This window comes from Aotus nancymaae, unplaced genomic scaffold (assembly GCF_030222135.1).
Source record: "Aotus nancymaae isolate 86718 unplaced genomic scaffold, 86718_ANA_hifiasm-v0.15.2.pri h1tg000058l, whole genome shotgun sequence".
Lineage (NCBI taxonomy): Eukaryota > Metazoa > Chordata > Mammalia > Primates > Aotidae > Aotus > Aotus nancymaae.
In genome coordinates this window covers 8,934,724-8,953,170 of record NW_026988472.1, presented here as the reverse complement: position 1 = coordinate 8,953,170, position 18,447 = coordinate 8,934,724, and the positions used below count along the sequence as shown (strand labels likewise).

At 45.8% G+C, this 18,447-nt stretch overlaps 1 protein-coding gene and 1 pseudogene across 8 annotated transcripts in view; one reads left to right on the top strand and one right to left on the bottom strand.

The window, feature by feature from the left end:
* The window catches only part of SHROOM4 (shroom family member 4), a 237,519-nt gene that overhangs the window by 52,075 nt on the left and 166,997 nt on the right, over positions 1 to 18,447 (bottom strand). For 6 of the 8 annotated variants that reach the window (XR_010338153.1, XR_001110483.2, XR_001110484.2 and 3 more), the window contains exons 3-4: positions 6,565 to 6,699; positions 1,623 to 4,092 (exon numbers count right to left, since the gene is read on the bottom strand). Coding sequence is in view for 4 of the 8 variants with exons in the window: in XM_012471573.2 (XP_012326996.2) it covers positions 1,623 to 4,092; positions 6,565 to 6,699 (2,605 nt within the window). In the remaining 4 variants the exon portion in view is untranslated. Of the gene's footprint in view, positions 1 to 1,622; positions 4,093 to 6,564; positions 6,700 to 6,808; positions 7,042 to 11,916; positions 12,300 to 18,447 lie in introns of those variants that run through there. The other 2 variants (XM_012471574.2, XM_012471576.2) reach the window with 2 other exon arrangements.
* Positions 18,247 to 18,347, top strand: LOC135269976 (U6 spliceosomal RNA; annotated as a pseudogene).

The window sequence follows — 18,447 nt, the reverse complement described above, 5'->3', positions numbered from 1 at the left end:
CATGTACAGGAGAAAGAAAGATACAAAATTCTATTTGCTGGGACATGATTGTGTATGTAGAAAATATTTTATAATCCACCAAAAAACTATTAGAAGTAATAAGTGAGTTTGGCAAGATTGAAGGATACAAGGTCAATACACAAAACTCAATTATATTTCTATATAGTTGTATATTGTAATCAAGAATTTCAACTTGACATTAAGAAAATAATACTCTTTATAATAGCATCTATAAACATAAAATATTTGCGACAAATACCCCTGGTAGTTGAGTGGCTAGGATTCGGCACTTTCATAAAATCTCAGGGACAAATATAACAAAATATGTACAAGACCTGTATGCTGAAAACCTAAGTTGAATACAGCAGTCTACTTCAAAAACACTTCAGCATACCTGTTGAATAAAGTTTGATATCTGTTTACAACATTTTTAGGCAAAATTTACTTCCAGTGAATTGCACAAATATTAAGTGCATTAGCTGTCTAGCAGCCTTGCTGTACATTTGTTGAGTTCTGACAGGTACATATGTTTAATTCAAACTTTTACAAGATATAGAATATTGTCACCACCCCACAAGTTCCCTCATGCCCTTTCCCAGTCAATCTCTATGTCACTTCCCATTAGCAAACAGTGTTCTGAATTTCTTTCCCCATAGAATAGCTGTTTTCGAATTTCACATAAAAGGAAGTGTAGAGTCCATAGTCTTTTGTGTAAGGCTTCTTTCACTCTTAAAGTTTCTTTTTTTCCCAATAATATATATTGAGCAGACTCATATACTCAGTTATTTCAAAAGTGTCTGCGTTTGCAACAGCTGAACACAGGAATTAACTTCTGGCTTGAATGCATGGGCCAAAAGATGGCATTAAGGATGTCATGGGGAAGGAATTTGGTAGTGAGTAGGCAAGGACCTAGGGAGTCCTCCCAGAAGTAGCCTGGGAGATGGTGGTGGCTTGTGTTAGGGTGGTAGGTCATAACCAGGATATAAGAACAGCCAGTTTAGACCTGGATCTCCAACAGAGACAGGCTGGAGAAAGGGGAAAGGATTTGTCTTTTTAGAAAACAGACAAGTCAGATCTCTGAAAACAAACCCTGGGGATATTTGCAAATTTTTCATCTCTGAATACTTCTGAAGCAGAAAAAGGGAGGCAACAAGTGAAATTTTGCATCATGCACTGGGCCTAGCACTCGATAAACACAATCTCATTTGATTCTCACAACTGATCCATGAGGCAGCCATGATATTCCCCATTTTAGAGATGAGGTAGTGAGACTCTTCTTAATACTGGCTGTTTTATGAGGGAAAAATTATCTTTTCCCTTTAGAATCACTTACTTCAAATTCGTGTAGTTGAATGACTTGCTTTGGGTCACTCGGATATCGATTTTATAGTCAGGATGTAAATCTCAGTTGTGTCCATTTTATGAAGCTCTAACTCTAAAGATGAGACAACTGCAATTTTTGTGGTTGAGTATCTTGTTCAAGTTTACTAAGCTAACAGCTTCTGGAGCCAGTGGTGTACAGTTTCAAGGAATTATGATTGTCCTATTTTAAAATAACTTACCTAGCTTTCTCCTCACTAAGAGAATAATGAAGCTTACCCACCCAAGAACCAAGTTCTCACCTGCACTGTCGGCTTCCTGGGTTTCCAAGTGTTGCCAGGTGCCAAGCTGCTGTCCTCGAGGGTACTGTGCTGAGGATTATGATAGCAAACTGAACACCGAAAGCATTGGTGGTGGTGGCACCGGCAGTTGTAGCAATTTGGCATCATATTTCTCTTTAGCAAGGCAGGGCAGATTTCCCCAGAACAATAAATGCAAGGATCATGGACTACAGCTCCCTGAACACTGCAGGAGTAAGAGCAGGTCCTGTGGTACTCAAAATCACCACAGTGTAGTGGCTTACAACACATGGAATTTTCTAGACCTTTGCTTGCAAAACATTCTGAGTAAGAAGGAGTTTCTGACTGAAGGGGTGACATGGAATGATATGATTGGTCTGTGGCATGATATGATTGGTCCATGGGATGGTGCCTCAATTCCCTATAGCTGGAGCTCATTGGCTGGAAGTTTTGGTCTACTGGTTTTGGTCTCTGGGTAAAAGTCTTGTTGCTATGAGTGGTTAAACCTGGCAAATGAGATGTAGATAAGGATTTGCTACTCTCTTCAAAGAACTTTCTTCTGTCTGCAAAAGGCAAGAGGATGGCTTCTGTCCCAGCTTGAGCAGTAGAAGCCTTCAATTCCTTGTTGTCACCTGGGTTGGGAGGGCCTTCCATGGCTACTGCCACATGTGGCTGTGACTTAAGCTCTGGAGACCATCTCCAATGACCTCCACGAACTCCACAGTGAGCATGTGCTTTCTCAGGGTCTGAGGAGGATGAGTCAGATGCTTTCCACCAGGTGTTCAGGCCCAAAGAGGACTGGCCAGGCCTCTGACCAGGGCTTATTCGTCCCTCTAAGCCTGTCCTAGATTCACGGCTCTCAGGGGCTTGGCTGAGGCACTCTGAAGACCTGGCTCTGAGCATCATGCTTTTGTTAAAGAGCTTGTCTCTGGGGCTGGGGGTTTTTTTGCATGAAGATAAAAGCGATGAGTTAGAGGCAGGGAATGGAGGACTTTCTGGGGGTTCCTGGGTCTCTTCCACTGGCTCCTTAGTGTCACACAGCTGTGACAAGGGACCCTTGCTTTTCTGGAGCTGGGCCTTCCTCCTCTGAATTTCATTACGCAGATTGGTAGCAAAACGCTCACTCTTCCGCCGGTTTTGGATTGAGCGGCCCCGGGTCCCTCCACTTCGCCTGCCACCCATCTGGCTACACTCCCTGGGCTCACTGTCTCCTTCTTTGGTTGCCTCTGTGCCACCAGCTACTTTAGTGGTTGAAGAACAGTCCCTGGATTGTTGAACAAGGGAGCCAGAGGCAGAGGGTTGCTGGTTGGCCAATTCACTGCCTGCTCTGCTTGTTCTGTTTAGGTCCAGGAAACCTCTTTCTGAGGGGTGTCCATCAACCTCTCCATGGGGGGGACTGCTTTGGCTCTGGTGTCCCAAAACCAAAGGCCTGTCATCCACTTGTCTGGTCTTTCTTTCTTTGCTGGACTGGTCCTGGGTTCCTCCTGTAGGGGGACATGGACTTTTCTTCCCTTTGTGGCTGCTGTGCAAAGGGGACAGAGTCCACTGGTGGCCATCCTGTCCGGGTGGGAGCTCCATCCCTTTGCTGCCCCTGGTATCAAGGTGCACATGCTGCAGGTGGGATGCCAGCAGCTGTTCAGGGGCACTGTGGCGATGTCCTGTGGGTCCTATGAGATGTGGAGGTCTGCCAAAAGAAGCTTTAGCTAGCTCTCCTGAAGCCTCATTGAGTGTGTGGGAATCCATGCTGGAAGCTTTGTCACAGGCTTTTGGGGAACCAATGGCTTTGGTTGAGGCCTGCATCAGTAGATGCTCAGAGCCCTGTTGGCTGGATTCAGGAGGCTGACTGAACTCACAGTTCTGGTGGCCCTCACTTGCTACTTGGTCATGTCCACTGAGGCAACAGAATCTATTAGGGTTCCTTGTGGGCAGTACTGTCTCCAAGCTCAGTTTCTCTTTCTGTGGCAAGGGGACCATAGGCTCAGATGCCCTGCGCTGCTCTCCATTGAGAAGTTGGGCTCTGGAGGCCTGAAGGCTGTCCCGCCTCACTGGAGGTTGTGGTGGGCCCCTGACTGCCTTGGCAGGCCCTGACTGGTGTCCCTCCTGTGGACGAGTTGACATCTGGGAGCTGGGGTTCAGGTGGCCCCCACTGGCGCGCCAACTACCTCCTGAGGTCTCAGTTACATTAGGCCGGCTATTGGGGGCCTTAGATGGTCCTGGGCCTTGCACGATGCAGTCTGCAGAGGCTGGCTCCTCTGGCCTGAGGGAAAGGGCACAGTCAGAAGCATTTGAGCTGGCTGAGAAGGAGCTGTATGCTGAGTCACGCTGGTTAGGGTACATGTTCTGATCAATAGGCAACAGATGGCTCTCATAGGTGGCTTGGCCTTGTTGCTCCAGGCTCTCCATGCTGCCAATGGAGCTGCTCTTCTCGGTGCTGCAGTGCCGGGAGAGTGGACACCACTGCACACACACGTCACTGTAAGACACAGGGCATACTGGTTAACCAACTCACCAGATCACTTTCCCTTCATGGCCAGCTCTGTCATAGGAGAGGGCTGGCCAGCCCAGAGGTACCCATGCCACAAATGAGAGGAGCGTAGGCAAAAAAATGGAAGAAGAGGAAACAGGGAAGACAATGGACATTGGGACACCTCAGGGGCTTAGTAAAATGGGACACAAGATGATATATGGAAGAAAGATGGGGAAATACCCTAAGGACTAAAAGTGGGAGAACTCTATGGGAGTTATCCTCTATTTCCCTGACATTAGCAAGTCTGAAATTGCCTCTGGGTTATCCCTGTCCCTAGGGAGTCAGCATGTGGCTTCCTGCCAAAAGAGACAATCACAGAATATCAGCATTAGAGAGGGCCACACCGTTTCATAAATAAATCAGTGATTCTCAAACGAGGATGTGTGTCAGAATCACATGGAGAGTTTGTTAAAACACAGGTCACTGGTCCTCATCCTAGAGCTTTAAGTCTGGGTGAATCCTGAGAATTTGTACTTCCAACTTCCCAGGTGCTGCGGGTGCTGCTTATTCATCCAGCGATCACACTTTTGAGAAGCACTGGTGTAAAGCAAGCCCAGCAAAGGGAAGTGATTTTGAGGTGGTGATTTACTCCAGAACACCCAGCTCTAACTACTGGCACAGACTGGGCTGTCATTCAGGTGTTCTTCTATTCTTTTCTTGATAATAGCAAACCTCTCAGGGGCTTGGCTGAGGCACTCTGAAGACCTAGCTCTGAGCATCATGCTTTTATTGTTCGAGCTGAAAAGAATAGATCTTTTTTTTTAATTTTCCAATTTTATTTTAGATTTCAGGAGTATACGTACAGGTTTGTTACAAAGGTGTATCACGTGATGCTGAGGTGTGGAGTACAATTGAACTCATCACCTGGGAAGTGAGCAGAGTGTCCAAGGGGTAGTTTTTTGACCCTTGTCCCACTTCCTTTCTCCCTGCTTTTATATTTCCCAGTGTCTATTGTTCCCATCTTTATGGGACAGATTACTATCTACACTTTACAATGGAAGAAACTTAGGCTTAGAGAGATAAAGTAAACCGTCAAACTCACTAAGCTGTTAGAGAAGCACAGCTGGAATCTGAATCCAGTCTTGAGTCCAGCGTCTTAGCTCTACTGCCATATGGTCTTTTAAATAGGAATAATAGTAATATCTATATCAGAGGGTTGATACGTAGATGAAAGCAGATGATAAATGTAAAGCCCTGACCACAGCCCAGGTACCTCACAAGGGTTCAATACATGGCAGTTGCTCCTCTCTTGATTATTAGTTTTTGTCATCAGTATCCTCTCTATGACTAGTATTGATAGTATAGGGGCCTCTGACCACCCACGCCTCCCCCACCTCCCACAGGAAGACCAAGGGAAGGGCCAGGATCAGATGCAATCTTCAATTTTAAGTACCATTTCCCACACACAAAGCCAAACTGAGCCAAGTCATGCCAGTAACTCCCTTTGACTAGAACCCCAGAGGTTACAGGCTGCTCTCAGAAAGGCCATATTCCAGAAAGCCAGAGTTGAACTGTAGCAGCAGCCCATGAGACCCTCAGGTCAGCTTCCCCTCATTCTTGCTCCCTGCCTTGCCTCTTAGCCAGTCAGGTCACTTGTTCTCTGGTCAAGGAATCCATCAATTTCTTGTTGGCAAGGGAACGTGCTACCCACCCCACCACTATTCCTGCTGAAGAAACAAAAACAAAAACACATCCTCACTCAAACAGGAGCCATGCTTAAGAATGTCAAAGTGTGTTTCTATGTATTCTTCCAGAATAAAACTGCCTCTGCCCTGAGACCCTGGCTTCCAAAAAGTCACCGAGTTGGGGTAAACTGAACCCTTAGCTTCTCTGAACCCCCAATAGAAATCCCTTCTTGGAGGGAAGCTCTCGTGGAAGGGAAAAGGCAGTGAAGGGCAGCACCTTTGCTGGTTCTCAGCCTGCAGAAAACATTGTCTGTCTCTTGGGCAACTGTTTCAACAACAGTTATTCAGGGACGTCCCTATTTTGAAGGCTTTGGGTATGTGACAGAGGTAATAAAGACCAGATAAGGTCACCAGTGAGTCGCCATTGATAGAGAAGCAGGCTAGAACTGAGCCCTGGGGTCTTCCTACATTAAGAGACAGGAGAATGAAAGGAATTAGGAAAAGAGAGAAGGAGAAAGAACAGCTAGTGAAATAGGATGAAAAGCAGGGCAGTATGGTGTCTTGTAAGCCCAATGAGGTATTTCAAGGAAACATGGTCCAGAAGGAAAGGGACTAGCCCCAAATCACAGAGAGTTAGCAAGAGACTAGGCCTTGAACTCAGGTACTCTGGGCTCCCACTTGCTTTTCTGTTATAGCACTTGAGGCTCTAACATCCACCAGGGATTAGAGCAGAGGAGGAGGAGCGTCCAAGTTGTCCCTCCAGCCCATCTTGAGGGAAGGGCTCTACACTCACCTTGTGTTGCAGCCGGAATGCCAGGACAAGCTGAAGGCTTCAGAAGGGAAATGCATGGTGGTGGCTGCTTCAGGGCATCCCTCCAGCAGCTTGGCCACATGCCATGAGTGCGGCCTACTGACAGGGGCGTTCCTCCTACAAGAAAGGGACAGGAAATAGGCTTAAGGAACCAGAGCTGAAATCACTTCCCAGGCAGCTTCCGCCCCACCCCCCTCTTTTCCTTCAATAAAGTAGAACATCTTACAAGAAACTGGTGTGGGAATCTTAGTGGCCCTCCTGAGCTCCTAGTTCTCAAGTCGCCTTCATTCTAGAGATATGGAATGTCAGCTTCATAGGGCTGCTTTGTTCACAAGAGTATTCTGAGCATGTATCACAATGCTGGACACAGAGCGGATGGTCAATAAATATTTGTGGAATAAATGAGTGCTGCTGCCCAATGAACAGTGAGCATGTCCTCACTTCTCTTTGAGAAAGAAAATCAATCTGGTCAATCTTCTCATTTTTCTCTGAGAAAGGAATAGGCAAGTGATTGAAAAGTTTGAACAGGTCAACACTGGGCTGTCAATTCTCCAATTTTTAGTCATTCATTGAATAAGCATTTGCTGTATGTTTACTGTGTGTCCTCTACGTGTAACTCTGGGAATACAGAGATGAATCCAATATAGTCTTTGCCCTCGAGAGCTTACAGATCAATGAGAGAGACAGAGCTGATTCAAACAAAGCATGGGAAAGGCACCAACAGAGTGAAAGATAAGATGGGTACAGAGGTGAGACACCTGAGTTGGTAGGCAAAGTGGTGTCAGGAAGCCCCAACTCCTGTGAGGGAAGATAGAACAAAGTGGTGAATGGTACCATGTCAGGCTGACAGAGGACACTGGCTGCTTAGGAGGTCAGGGGTACATAGAGGGAAATCGGTCTGAGGCCACAGCCCTGAATGCAGCCACAACTTTTGTACTGACTGCTGTATACAGGACCCATCTCTGTCCCCGGGTATACTTTGCATGAGCAGATGCCACCCTTGCAAGTGGGGAAGAGTGGTATGGGGAACAGCACATGTCGGGTATGGATAATGCCGGGAAGTAAAAAGATGATTGATGGGAGGGAGAATGAGAGAAGGAGGGAGAGTAGAGAATGGACAGAGAGAGATGGTAGAAGGGTCAGGTAAATTATACAGATAAGAGGGAGAGATGATGGAGGGGAAAACAAATGACAGAAAGGAGAGAAATCTCTGAGAAAGACTGTAGAGAAATATATAGTAGAGAGAAATCGATGATAGAGAAAGAGATAAACCGCAGGGTAAAAGAAACATGATAAGTAGATAGAGAAATAAATAGATGATAAATTATTTTCATCAACTTATTCATGGTTACTGTGCCAAGGTCTACACTAGGCACTGGTAGTACAGGATTAAGTAGGACAAGGGCCTCTGTCTTCAACAAGCTTGCTATATTGTGAGATAAAGAAGCTCCCTACCTCCCAGGAGCATTCATAGTCACACTGAAGCTGGAGGATTCCATCCCAGCTGGAAATGCCCCTCACCCTAGCAGAAGCAGCGAAGATCTCAGTAGTACAAGGCTCTAGAGGGCTAAGGCCTACAAAGATAGTCCTCAGGAGAATGGCCTTGCTGGGGAAAACACGGATTGAGTGGTAGCAGGCCAGACACAGACCAGGAGACATAGAAGTAAGGGCAAGGGAAGCTGTTTGTCAAAGGCCAGGAAGCAGAGCCACAGGTCAGCTACAGTGGCTAAGATGTAAGTGGAGGAGAGCCGGGTGAAACCCCCAGCTTTGTAATCACATTGTTCTATTATTGATTTCAGAGAGCCCAGAGGGGAGGCTGAAGGTACAAGGAGACCTTGGGGGCTATGCTTGCTCTGGAGTCCTACACACAAAGCCACACTGCTGGGAAATCTTTCCACCTGCTGCTACCAGGTAGTTATCTGGTCAACAACTATTTGTCAAGCATCTACCAGCAGTAGTACTATGTACCATGTGTATCTACTATGTCCTACGCTTCTAGGCACTGAGGATATAGTGGAGAACAGGGTACCTTTCCTATTTCAAGCCTTTTTCCACATTTAGGATTCTTGAGTTCTGGGTTTAAAGTGCAGACAGCCTTGATGCCACCTTCTCCCTAACCATACAATCCCATACTGAGTTCTACTGAGTCTTCTTTTATGATGTTTCTCCAGCCCTGGTTTGCGCTCGTGCTCACTCTCGCCTGCTCTCTCCTGCTCTCACTCTCTCTCTCTCTCTCTCTCTCTCTCTCTCTCTCCCCCACACCCCCTCCATTTTCGCTGTGGCCACTAGAACCAGAGTTCTTCTCCCAGAACCCACCACCACCAACTCCTGTTCTAGTGCAGGTCCTTGAAACTTTATGCCCAAAACACTACAGCAGTCTGTCAGCCTGTCTCCCTCGTTCTGCCTTCAGTCACTGCTTTTAGATCATATCATGTTAGGCGCCAACTGAATTGGGATACTCTCCTATTCAAGAATCTTCACTGGCTCCCTATTTCTTACCCTGTCCCACATCAAATGTAAACTAGATCAGAGTTTCAAAGTCTTCAATAAGCTATCTTTACAAACCAGCTCAATCTCTCATGTCTCTGCTACAGTCATACCCTGTAATCAGCTCTGGCCCTTTCTGATTCTGTGTCTTTGCTGTTGCTATTCCAGTAGATGTAACACAGGCTCTGGGGTCAGACCACCTTGGTTTGAATCTCAGCTCTACCACTCATTAGCTCTGTTGCTTTAGACAGGTGACTTCACTTCTCAGAGCCCTAGTTTTCATGGCAGTAAAATGGGGATAATAGTACCAAATGGGGTTGTTGAAGGATCCAATGAGACAATGCAAGTGCTTTGAATCAGGCCTGGCAAGGCCTCAATCAATCATAGTTCCCTCTGCCTGGAATGAATGCCCCCTCTCCTTTTGTTAACCTAAATCCTACATGTTCTTCAAGGTACTGCTCAAGTACCATTTCCTCCAGGAAGCTTGTTCTGAGTAATCTAGCCCTCACAACGTGGTCCATAATAATATGAAATGTGATATTGCCCATCATCATTTCATGTATGTTAGTCTCATCTCACCAACCATACCAAGCCAGTAGGCAATGGGTGAAAAGAGAGAGACAGATAGATACAGGTTCAACTCCCCTCTGCCGCTTTAGACATGTGTATCTGTAAGTCGCTTAACCCATCTGAGCTTTAGTTTTCTTACCTGAGAAAGGAAACAATAACCCGTATCAGGCTAGGTGACCATGGAGATTAGAGATAGTATTCTTTTTTTTTTTTTATTGCATTTTAGGCTTTGGGGTACATGTAAAGAACATGCAAGATTGTTGCATAGGTACACACATGGCAGTGTGATTTGCTGCCTTCCTCCCCAACATCTATATCTGGCATTTCTCCCCATGCTCTCTCTCCCCAACTCCCCACCCCCCTAGAGATAGTATTCTTAAAACATCTGGGACACAGCCTGATGCACTGCAAGTGGTCAGTAAATAGCAGGTACTACAATGATGGTTACTAGCTCAGACTTAGACTTTCTGATGGCTCAAGAGTACCCACACCTAGGGTACCCAGATTTGACCATCCACTGTCAAGGTTCTGCTATACCACTACCATGCCACACTGTGAAACACAGCTTACAAAGGCCCCTTACTTTTTTTTTTTTAAAGACAGAGTCTCATTCTTGTCACCCAGGCTGGAGTGCAATGGCATGATCTCAGCTCACCGCAACATCCATTTCCTGGGTTCAAGCAATTCTCCTACCTCAGCCTCCCAAGTAGCTAAGATTATAGGCATGCGCCACCACACCCAGCAAATTTTGCATTTTTAATAGAGACGGGGTTTCACCAGGCAAGCCAGGTTGGTATCAAACTCTTGACCTCAGGTGATCTGCCCGCCTCAGCCTCCCATAGAACTGGGATTACAGGCCTGGGTCACTGCGCCTGGCTGGCCCCTTACTCTTTCTAAGGTTTCTCCAGGAATAGGAAACAATCTCAAAGGAGACAGAAGGGGGAAGTGGAGGCTTCTGGGACACAGAGAAAACTAAAGTCTAGAAGGAGAAAAATCAAAATAGAGGTAGCTGGAGCCAGAGCTAGAGCCTTCTAACCCTAGTTTGGAACAGGAGAACAAACTATCTGTAGGGTCTACTACTTGGCCTATTATTAGTCCTGAATAGCCCTAGACTTGAAGTCAGTGCACACTTGCATTCAAATTCTAGTTGGGCAGCCGTGGGCAAGTCACTTCTGCGAGTTGCAGATTTTTTATCGCAATATGGGGAAGATGACCATCTCTTTTTCATGAGTTATGATTTGGATTAAATGCAGTCCATGTGTGAAATCAATCAACATAGTGCCTGACATAGATATTCTATAAACTTAAAAAAAAACACAAAACAAGAACCATTTATTGAACACTTAAGATGTGCCGTGCACTAAGCACTTCATATGCATTAACTGATTTAATGATCTCTGTAACCTTATGTGAAACAGTTATTATTATTATTATTATTAAGACAGGGCCTCTCTGGCTCTGTTGCCCAGGTTGGGGTGCAATGGCACAATCATAGCTCACTGCAACCTCAGACTCCATGGCAGAAGCTATCCTTCCATCTCAGCCTCCTGAGTAGCTAGGACTACAGGCTACAGGTGCATGCCACTGTGCCTGGCTAATGTTTTGTATTTTTTGTAGAGATGGGGATTCACCACGTTGGCCAGGCTGGTCTCAAACTCCTGGCCTCAAGCGATCCTCCTGCCTCAGCCTCCCAAAGTGCTGGGATTACAGGCATGAGCCACCATGTCCAGCTGGTAAAAATTATTTGTATCCCCACTTCACAAATGGAGAACCAGAGATGCATAAAGCTTAAGTGATTTGCCAAGAGCATATAGCTAACAACCAGCAGAACTGGGAATGAGACTCAGATCCTTCAGCTTTTTCCTAGGATACCACACGATCCCTCCATTCCAAGAGTCTATTTTAAAAAGCCTGTATTCCTGAGGTTTCCCATAGCAATTCCCTCAAGAAGCAGTCAGAAAAGGGAAGTCTCATTAGTCCCAGAACTGAAACCATTCTCTCCATAGGCAGTGGGGAGGAAGAGAAGGAGAAACAAACAGAAAAGTAAGAAAATGCCTACGACCAACCATGCAGCTCCAGGCCAAGATGGGAAGGCAATGACCCCAGCACTTGCCCTTTCTCCTAAGGCTGGCTCACGCACTACCAATAAGTACATACCTCATCCCATTCTTCATTACTCCAAAATGCTTTTCTTAAGAAGCAAAAAGAAAGAGACATTGAAGAAAGAAAGCAGGAGCAGGAAGAGTGGCAGCAGCCATGGCTACTGGCTGTACCTACCATGGAAGTTGCCCAGGGTGGAGAGATGGCTTGGGAGACAGCGGGGTATCCGGCTAGCTCAGACTCTCGTTGACAACCCCTCCAGCCAGCGTCCTCCCTTAGCTGGGACCCATCTGCCCTCCAGTTAAGACTTCTGGAGCGAGGGACCATCAGCCCAAGATGCTGAGTGTGATCCAAGGGGTTCAGGCACAGTCAGGTTCCAGTTCTAAGAACAGGAAGGAGTAGGATTGAAGGCAAGGTATGACCATCAGCCTGGATGGCCCTAGATATGGCCACAGCCTTAGGGAATAAAAGCCTGTGTCAAGAGCTGGATTGGAGTGAAGACGCTGCTCCAGGAACCAGCCAGCACCCTGATGGCAAAGGGAAGGATGAAAGGCACTTCCAGCAGCATAAACAGCCCCCCTGCTCCCTACTCTAACCTCCTCTGAGTCCTGGCCCACCCCCTCGGCAGCTCGGAGGCCAATAAGGAAGCTGGGCCCCCAGCCACTGTTAGAACTCAGGAAAGGAGCAAGGAAATGATGTTTGGGAAAGATAAAGCGGGTGTCTAAAAAGAATTTTTAAAAATATACGTAAGTGAGAGAGAAAAATACCCCAGACACATACACTTAAAAGAATTCCTGAGCTTCCTGGACTGAGTTGACCCCACCCAGCCATCTCTGCAGGTCCTGTGGGCCCCAGAAAACAAAAGCACAGATAAGCCAGGACTAGCAGCCTCCAGGTCCACAGGAGTAGCACTCAAGTTGATTTTATATAGCTGTGGGCAAGTGACTGAGAGATTTTCCAAGGTGAAGGTCCTGGTGAGATACAAAGCCTCACAAACATTCTGGGCTGTATTTACAGGGTCTGCACTTCCTCTGGGGACTTGACCAGATCCAAAGGAAACCCAGTTTCACACCAGAGACTTCAACTCCAGAAAAGGTGCCTATTAGCCATGCTGGAATTGTGGTGTTTGTGGTCAGTGTCCCTGGATCTGCCATGAATTCACTCTGACCTCTGGCAACTTACTCCCACTCTCTGGACTTCTGTTTCCTCCCTGCAAAATAAAACATTTAATTCAATTGTCACAAATGACCCTTCCCGCTCTAGCCTGCTGCGATGTAGTAGTCCTAGGCCCCAGGCTGAGGTTCCAAATGATGCCTTCAGTGATTAGCACAGTAGCCAGAATCCAGAGCAGCCCTATGTGGATTTGTTGCACTCCCTAAGCCTAGGTTCAGGCATCAAGATTTAATTTCTCTTGAGGAATTAAGAGTCAGGATTTTCCCTTCATTAATACTCCTAATTCCCTTCTCCAGTTTCCCGTGGCCTCTGGCCCCAATTCCATTAATTTCTGGCTTCTGAGAGGGCTTATGCAAGCTCCCTTAGGACAAGAAATATGCTAGGGCTTTCCTCTCTGGGGAAATCATGCCTGGAGGCCCCTTCCCCTTCCTTCCCTCTGTATCTCACAGGGGACTCTGGGTTGACTTTTATCAACTGTATGGGGGAAAGTTTGGGAGCTTTCAGGAGCATATGGATCTGGCTTACAGTCTCAGCTCTACCATTCACTAGTGGTTTGGCCTCGGGCATGTCACAGAACTTTGGTTTCCTCATCTATAAAACATGCTTGCCATATGACAGGCACTCAGTAAACGGTATCTGTTATTAATAATACCCCTATCCAAAATAATAATGAGCAAGGTACCGTTAGTAGTAAGAAAACCGATTTCTTCAATCCAAATGAAGATAAAAGAGAAAGGACTAGTTAAGAGAAGGCTCAAATGCCAAACCCAGTACGCTCTAGAGAAGTACGTTTCAAATTTCAGTGGGCATATTAATCACCTGCGGGATCTTATTAAAATGCAGATTTTGATTCAGCGAGGCCCAGGTTCTTACTTTCTAATAAGCTCCAGAGTGATACTGATGCTGCGGGTGTGATAACCACATCTTGAGTAGCAATATAACAGGGCATAATCTGTTCCAAACAAATGCATCAGGTTAAAATCTCTTTTCATTTCATTCCACAGGCCTGGGTGCCCAGCCTCCCTTGCTTTCTGGTGGCCAAATGTCTTTCTCCTTTTGCTCAGTAGCCCAGCCCATGCAAACGCTTGCCTGATGAAGCTTGCCAATCTCCACTTCCTAACAAAATAAAGAGCAACTGGTTTGTTATCAGTGTGACTGCACCAGTGATTAGGTGAGGTTAAAGAAATTGTGACTAGAGGTGCAAGCAAGTTCATGGGGCTGGCTGAGGCAGGGAGGCAGGGTGGGAGGGTAAGTGTTGGGATGTCTTCAGATGAGGGGTAGGCAGGTGGGTACAGACAGTGTATACTCAAGAAATCCTTTGGTGAGGGAAGATGAGAGAGAAACTTGAGCGGTTCAGTCAGTTTGGGATTTGGGGGAGAGGCTGCAACTTCGGGTGGAGGGAAAGGGGCATATTCTCCCATTTAGCCGAGCTGAGTTCCAGGTAACATGACCAAGTATGACCTCCTATGCTCAGGGCACAGTAAAGATGACTGCTTCTTTTCCAAGTACTCAAGAGACATGCATGAACTTGGCATGGGGGCAAAGGAGGGTGGACACATACAGCAGAAAAACCAGAAGCTGGCTCCCAGGAGAGGCCTCATAAAGACCCTAGTGAGAGGTCAGGGGTGGAGGTGGATCAATTCTGAAAGGACTCAGTCCCTAACTGCCCTAGTCAGCTGTCACCCCAGTATCTTCCGATAGCACCATCTGTCTTTGAGCCTGGCTTCCAGCAGACCCCTCAAGAGATACTTGGGAGAAGATGAGCAGAAAGAGAACCATGGCTCTGCCCTAACTTAGGGCAAAAAGGAAAATGTGGCCCCTGTTGCTTGTGGTTGCGCTTAACCTGAGATTTGGACCATAACAGAGTGTGGGCACTTTCCTCTTTTTAAAGTATTTGTATAAACAGAAGCACAAAATAACGTCCTTGATTAGCTCTGTTTATTTTCTGAGGCTCTTCCAGCCTCTCTCCAAACAGCACATTCCACCTGCCCCACACGAAGAAACACAAGCTCATTCTGTCAGGCTCATCAGGAAGAGAAGCCCACAGACAAGCTGGAGGACAGAACAATGCATGGCTTGTTTATCTGACAGAGGAGGGGAAAAGCTGCCTGGTCACCATGGAGGGACACAGAGCTCTGAAGGCCCACCCCCACCCACTGTTGGCTGGGGTCCTTGCAGCCTAGTAATCAGGAAACCCTTCCTTATAGACCCAATCAAGGGGGGAAATGTGTATGTGGGGGTGGGGGTGGTGATGGTGTCTGTGTGTGTGCGTGCGTGTGTGCACGCGTGTGTGTGTGTGTGTGTGTAATTTGAAAGAGAACTTTCGGGACAATGGCTTTCTCATCAGTCTTGGAAAGCTATAATCTGGGTCATCTGAGAGATGAATACTTTCTGGAGAAGGGGCTTTTGGTACCCTGTTCTGCCTCCCCACTTCCCCTCCTCTCCCACCTGTCCCCTGTGAATAGCCGAATAGCCAGTTCAAGTTCCTCCATGTAAATCCATAGGGTCGCCCTCTCCACCCTCCACCTAGAATCCATCCCTGGCCAAAAAGAAACCCAGGGTAGGGAAAGAAAAGAAGAGAATGTTTGAGTGCAAATAAAGACTCCCCCTAAATGCTGTGGTATGTGTCAGGGATGCCCTTTGGCTTTCTGCCTAGGGCATCTGGCTAGGGCATTACATTTGACCCTCTGCTTCCATTTCTCCATTTTTCACACTGAAATCTTTAAGACACAGGTAGACACCTCTTTTTCCAAAGAAGGTTGGCAGGAAGTAACTATACAGATGACTCCAGAAAGCTCTGCACACAGCAGAGGTGGGAAAATGCTTACTAGTTGAGAAATTCAGTACTCGGGATTCTCTTTCAGAATGGGCTGGGGAGAAATTTCTAGTTTTTCTATATATAGTGTGATAAAACATACCAATCACAGACTTGTTTAACTGACAGAAGAGGGGAAAAGCTTCTTGATCTTGTCAATGATCCTAAAGGCAAAGAGGTAGGTAGTGAATATTTAGTAGCTTCTAGAAACAAGGGGAGCAAGTCCGGAGTCTGAATAATGAAAGAGGTTTTTTCCCTCTCCCTTCTATGTACAAAAGTTATGGGTGCAACACCAAAGGGCTAAGGGAGACTTCAGAGGAGCACACAGGGAAAATGGCAGCAAATTCACAGTGCAGTATGTGACTCAACAGATAGCCTTAAAGTTTTCCTAAACCAACACCCAAAGTGATAAAGAAGGTGGAGGATGTTTGTCCTCCAGCTCTGGTTTCTGTCAGTAACATTTATAGCATCCCTTGGGAAAGAGGCTGCAGGAATAATTCTAGTTTTCCTTTCTTCCTCCTTGAAGCCCATTATCTCTTTCAGTTCAAACTCACTGTTTGACCTACCACTTTTCAGAGGTCTGATGGAATCCATAAAGGTTTTCCCCAGAGTCAAGTCTCAAAGCCCTGAGAACTACTTCTGGCCACTCCCCAAGTCATCTCCACTACTAAAGACATAGAGCCTAGGACAATAGTCAACAACAGTTAGGACCCCAGTAGAAACAAGAGCACCCAGTCACTCTGCTTTGATATAACTTGAGAATCAGGAGGAGCCAACGCCCAGCAGAGCTGGAACGCAGTGAGCAAGGTGAACTGTGGTGGGAGATGATGTTGGGGAGGTTCATAGGCCAGATTATGGAGTTTCCAAAGGGTGAAACAGTTTGAATTTTATTCTCAGTGAAATGGGAGGCTGTTAGAAGTTCTTAAGCAGGGTACTAACATGCCGTAAGTTTTATAAAGGCTTGACTTGGCTGATGGATTTGGAAGGGGGGTCAAGAGTAGAAGCCAAGGAATCACTTAAAGGGGCTATTATAGGTAATAGATAATGGTGGTTTGTTCTAAGAAAGTAGCAGTCGGGGTAAGAACAAGAGATTTGATGAGAGGTATTTTGAAGAGGTAGGGCTGACAGTATTTGTTGATGGACTGAATGTAGAAAATGAGGTAAAAAGAACCATGACACTTGGGTCACCTGGCATCTGTACCTTTTCAGCACAGTATTCATTCCCAAAACGGAGTCATTAGTGGTTCTAAAAAGAAAATTGGCACTCTTCACTATGGTTTTGTCCAGGCATTTACGGGGCTCCTCTATCTGCATTTAAGGTGTTTGGAGAGGTACTAGGCAACATGCCAAAATGAATTAGATATAATAATCCCTGTGCTCAAGGAATTTACAGTGAGGTAGAGGGTGGACAAAAAAATATCTGGAAAACCATTAAACAGGATGGGATGTCAGAACTATCAGAAACGAAATGCTAACAAAACGAGAGTCAAAAGAAGGAAAGACCACTGCTGCTTGAATCAAGAATGGCATCACAGAGCCTCTGAGATAATTTTGGAAGAGTCAATACAATCACCACTAAAGATGACTGGGATAGAGGCCATGCCAGATTTGCATGAACAGAAGTGGGAAGCACAGGAATACTAAGAAGGAAGAAAAATCGTTTTTATGAGGCACAGAGGAAGTGAAATTAGAATGATGCAAGAGCATGGTGGGCCTTAAGAATCAAGTTAAAGCCTTTATTTCACATAATCCAATAGGCAAGAGACAGCCCTTGGAAGTTCCAGAGTAGGAGAGCAATATGGTACAAGCAGTATGGTAGGAAAGTTATTATGGTAGCCATGTTTAGGATAAATTAAGTGGATAGATACTGGAAGCATAGAGAAGTGAGTAGGCTAATGGAATAGATACAATAAAAGGTAAAATCAGAGCAATGGCAGTGGGGATGGAACAGAAAGGAAGAATGTGACAGAGAATTAACAGAGTACTTTACATAAGCAGAGAGAAGAGATGGCTATAAAGCACCAAGAAGGCTGATAAAACTAATCTAAATAGCAAAGTCAGGCAAAAACCAGTTTCAGGAAACATGAGTTTGATTTCAGATATTAGTTTGTTATGCTGGCAAATTCTGTAGGTAGGTGTGCTCAGTGAGCAGCTTGATGTGTGGTCTATAGTGCTAGAACAAGGTTAGGGTACGGTATGGACATGTGGTCACTAACCAGAGGAGGCAGCCAAGGCTGTTGCAGTGGATGTGACTGCCCATGGTGAATGTGCACAAAAAAGAGGGCAATAACAGATCTCGGCAGAGCTATAGTTTGGGCAGAAGAGGAAGAAGAGCAGGTGATAGAGACAAAACAATGAAATGCCATTTTCAATGATATTGGCAATACTTTTTAAAGAGAAGTGCTAACAAAGTTGTGGGGAAATAGATATACATTGTTGGGTGGGAATCAAAATGGATACACATTTGCTAAAGGAAATTTTGGCATATGTTATCAGGAGACTTAAAATGTTTCTACTGTGCTTCCTTTGGCTGACATACACCAAAAATGCAATGATACAGAGATTAGCATGGTTCCTGCACGAAGATAATGCGCAAATTTGTGAAATGCTCCATTTTTCTGGAATTAGTGGTAATGATTTCGCAACCTTGTAAATATACTAAAACCCATTGAATTACACACCTAAAGTAGTGAACTTTATGGTATGTGAATTATATTTAA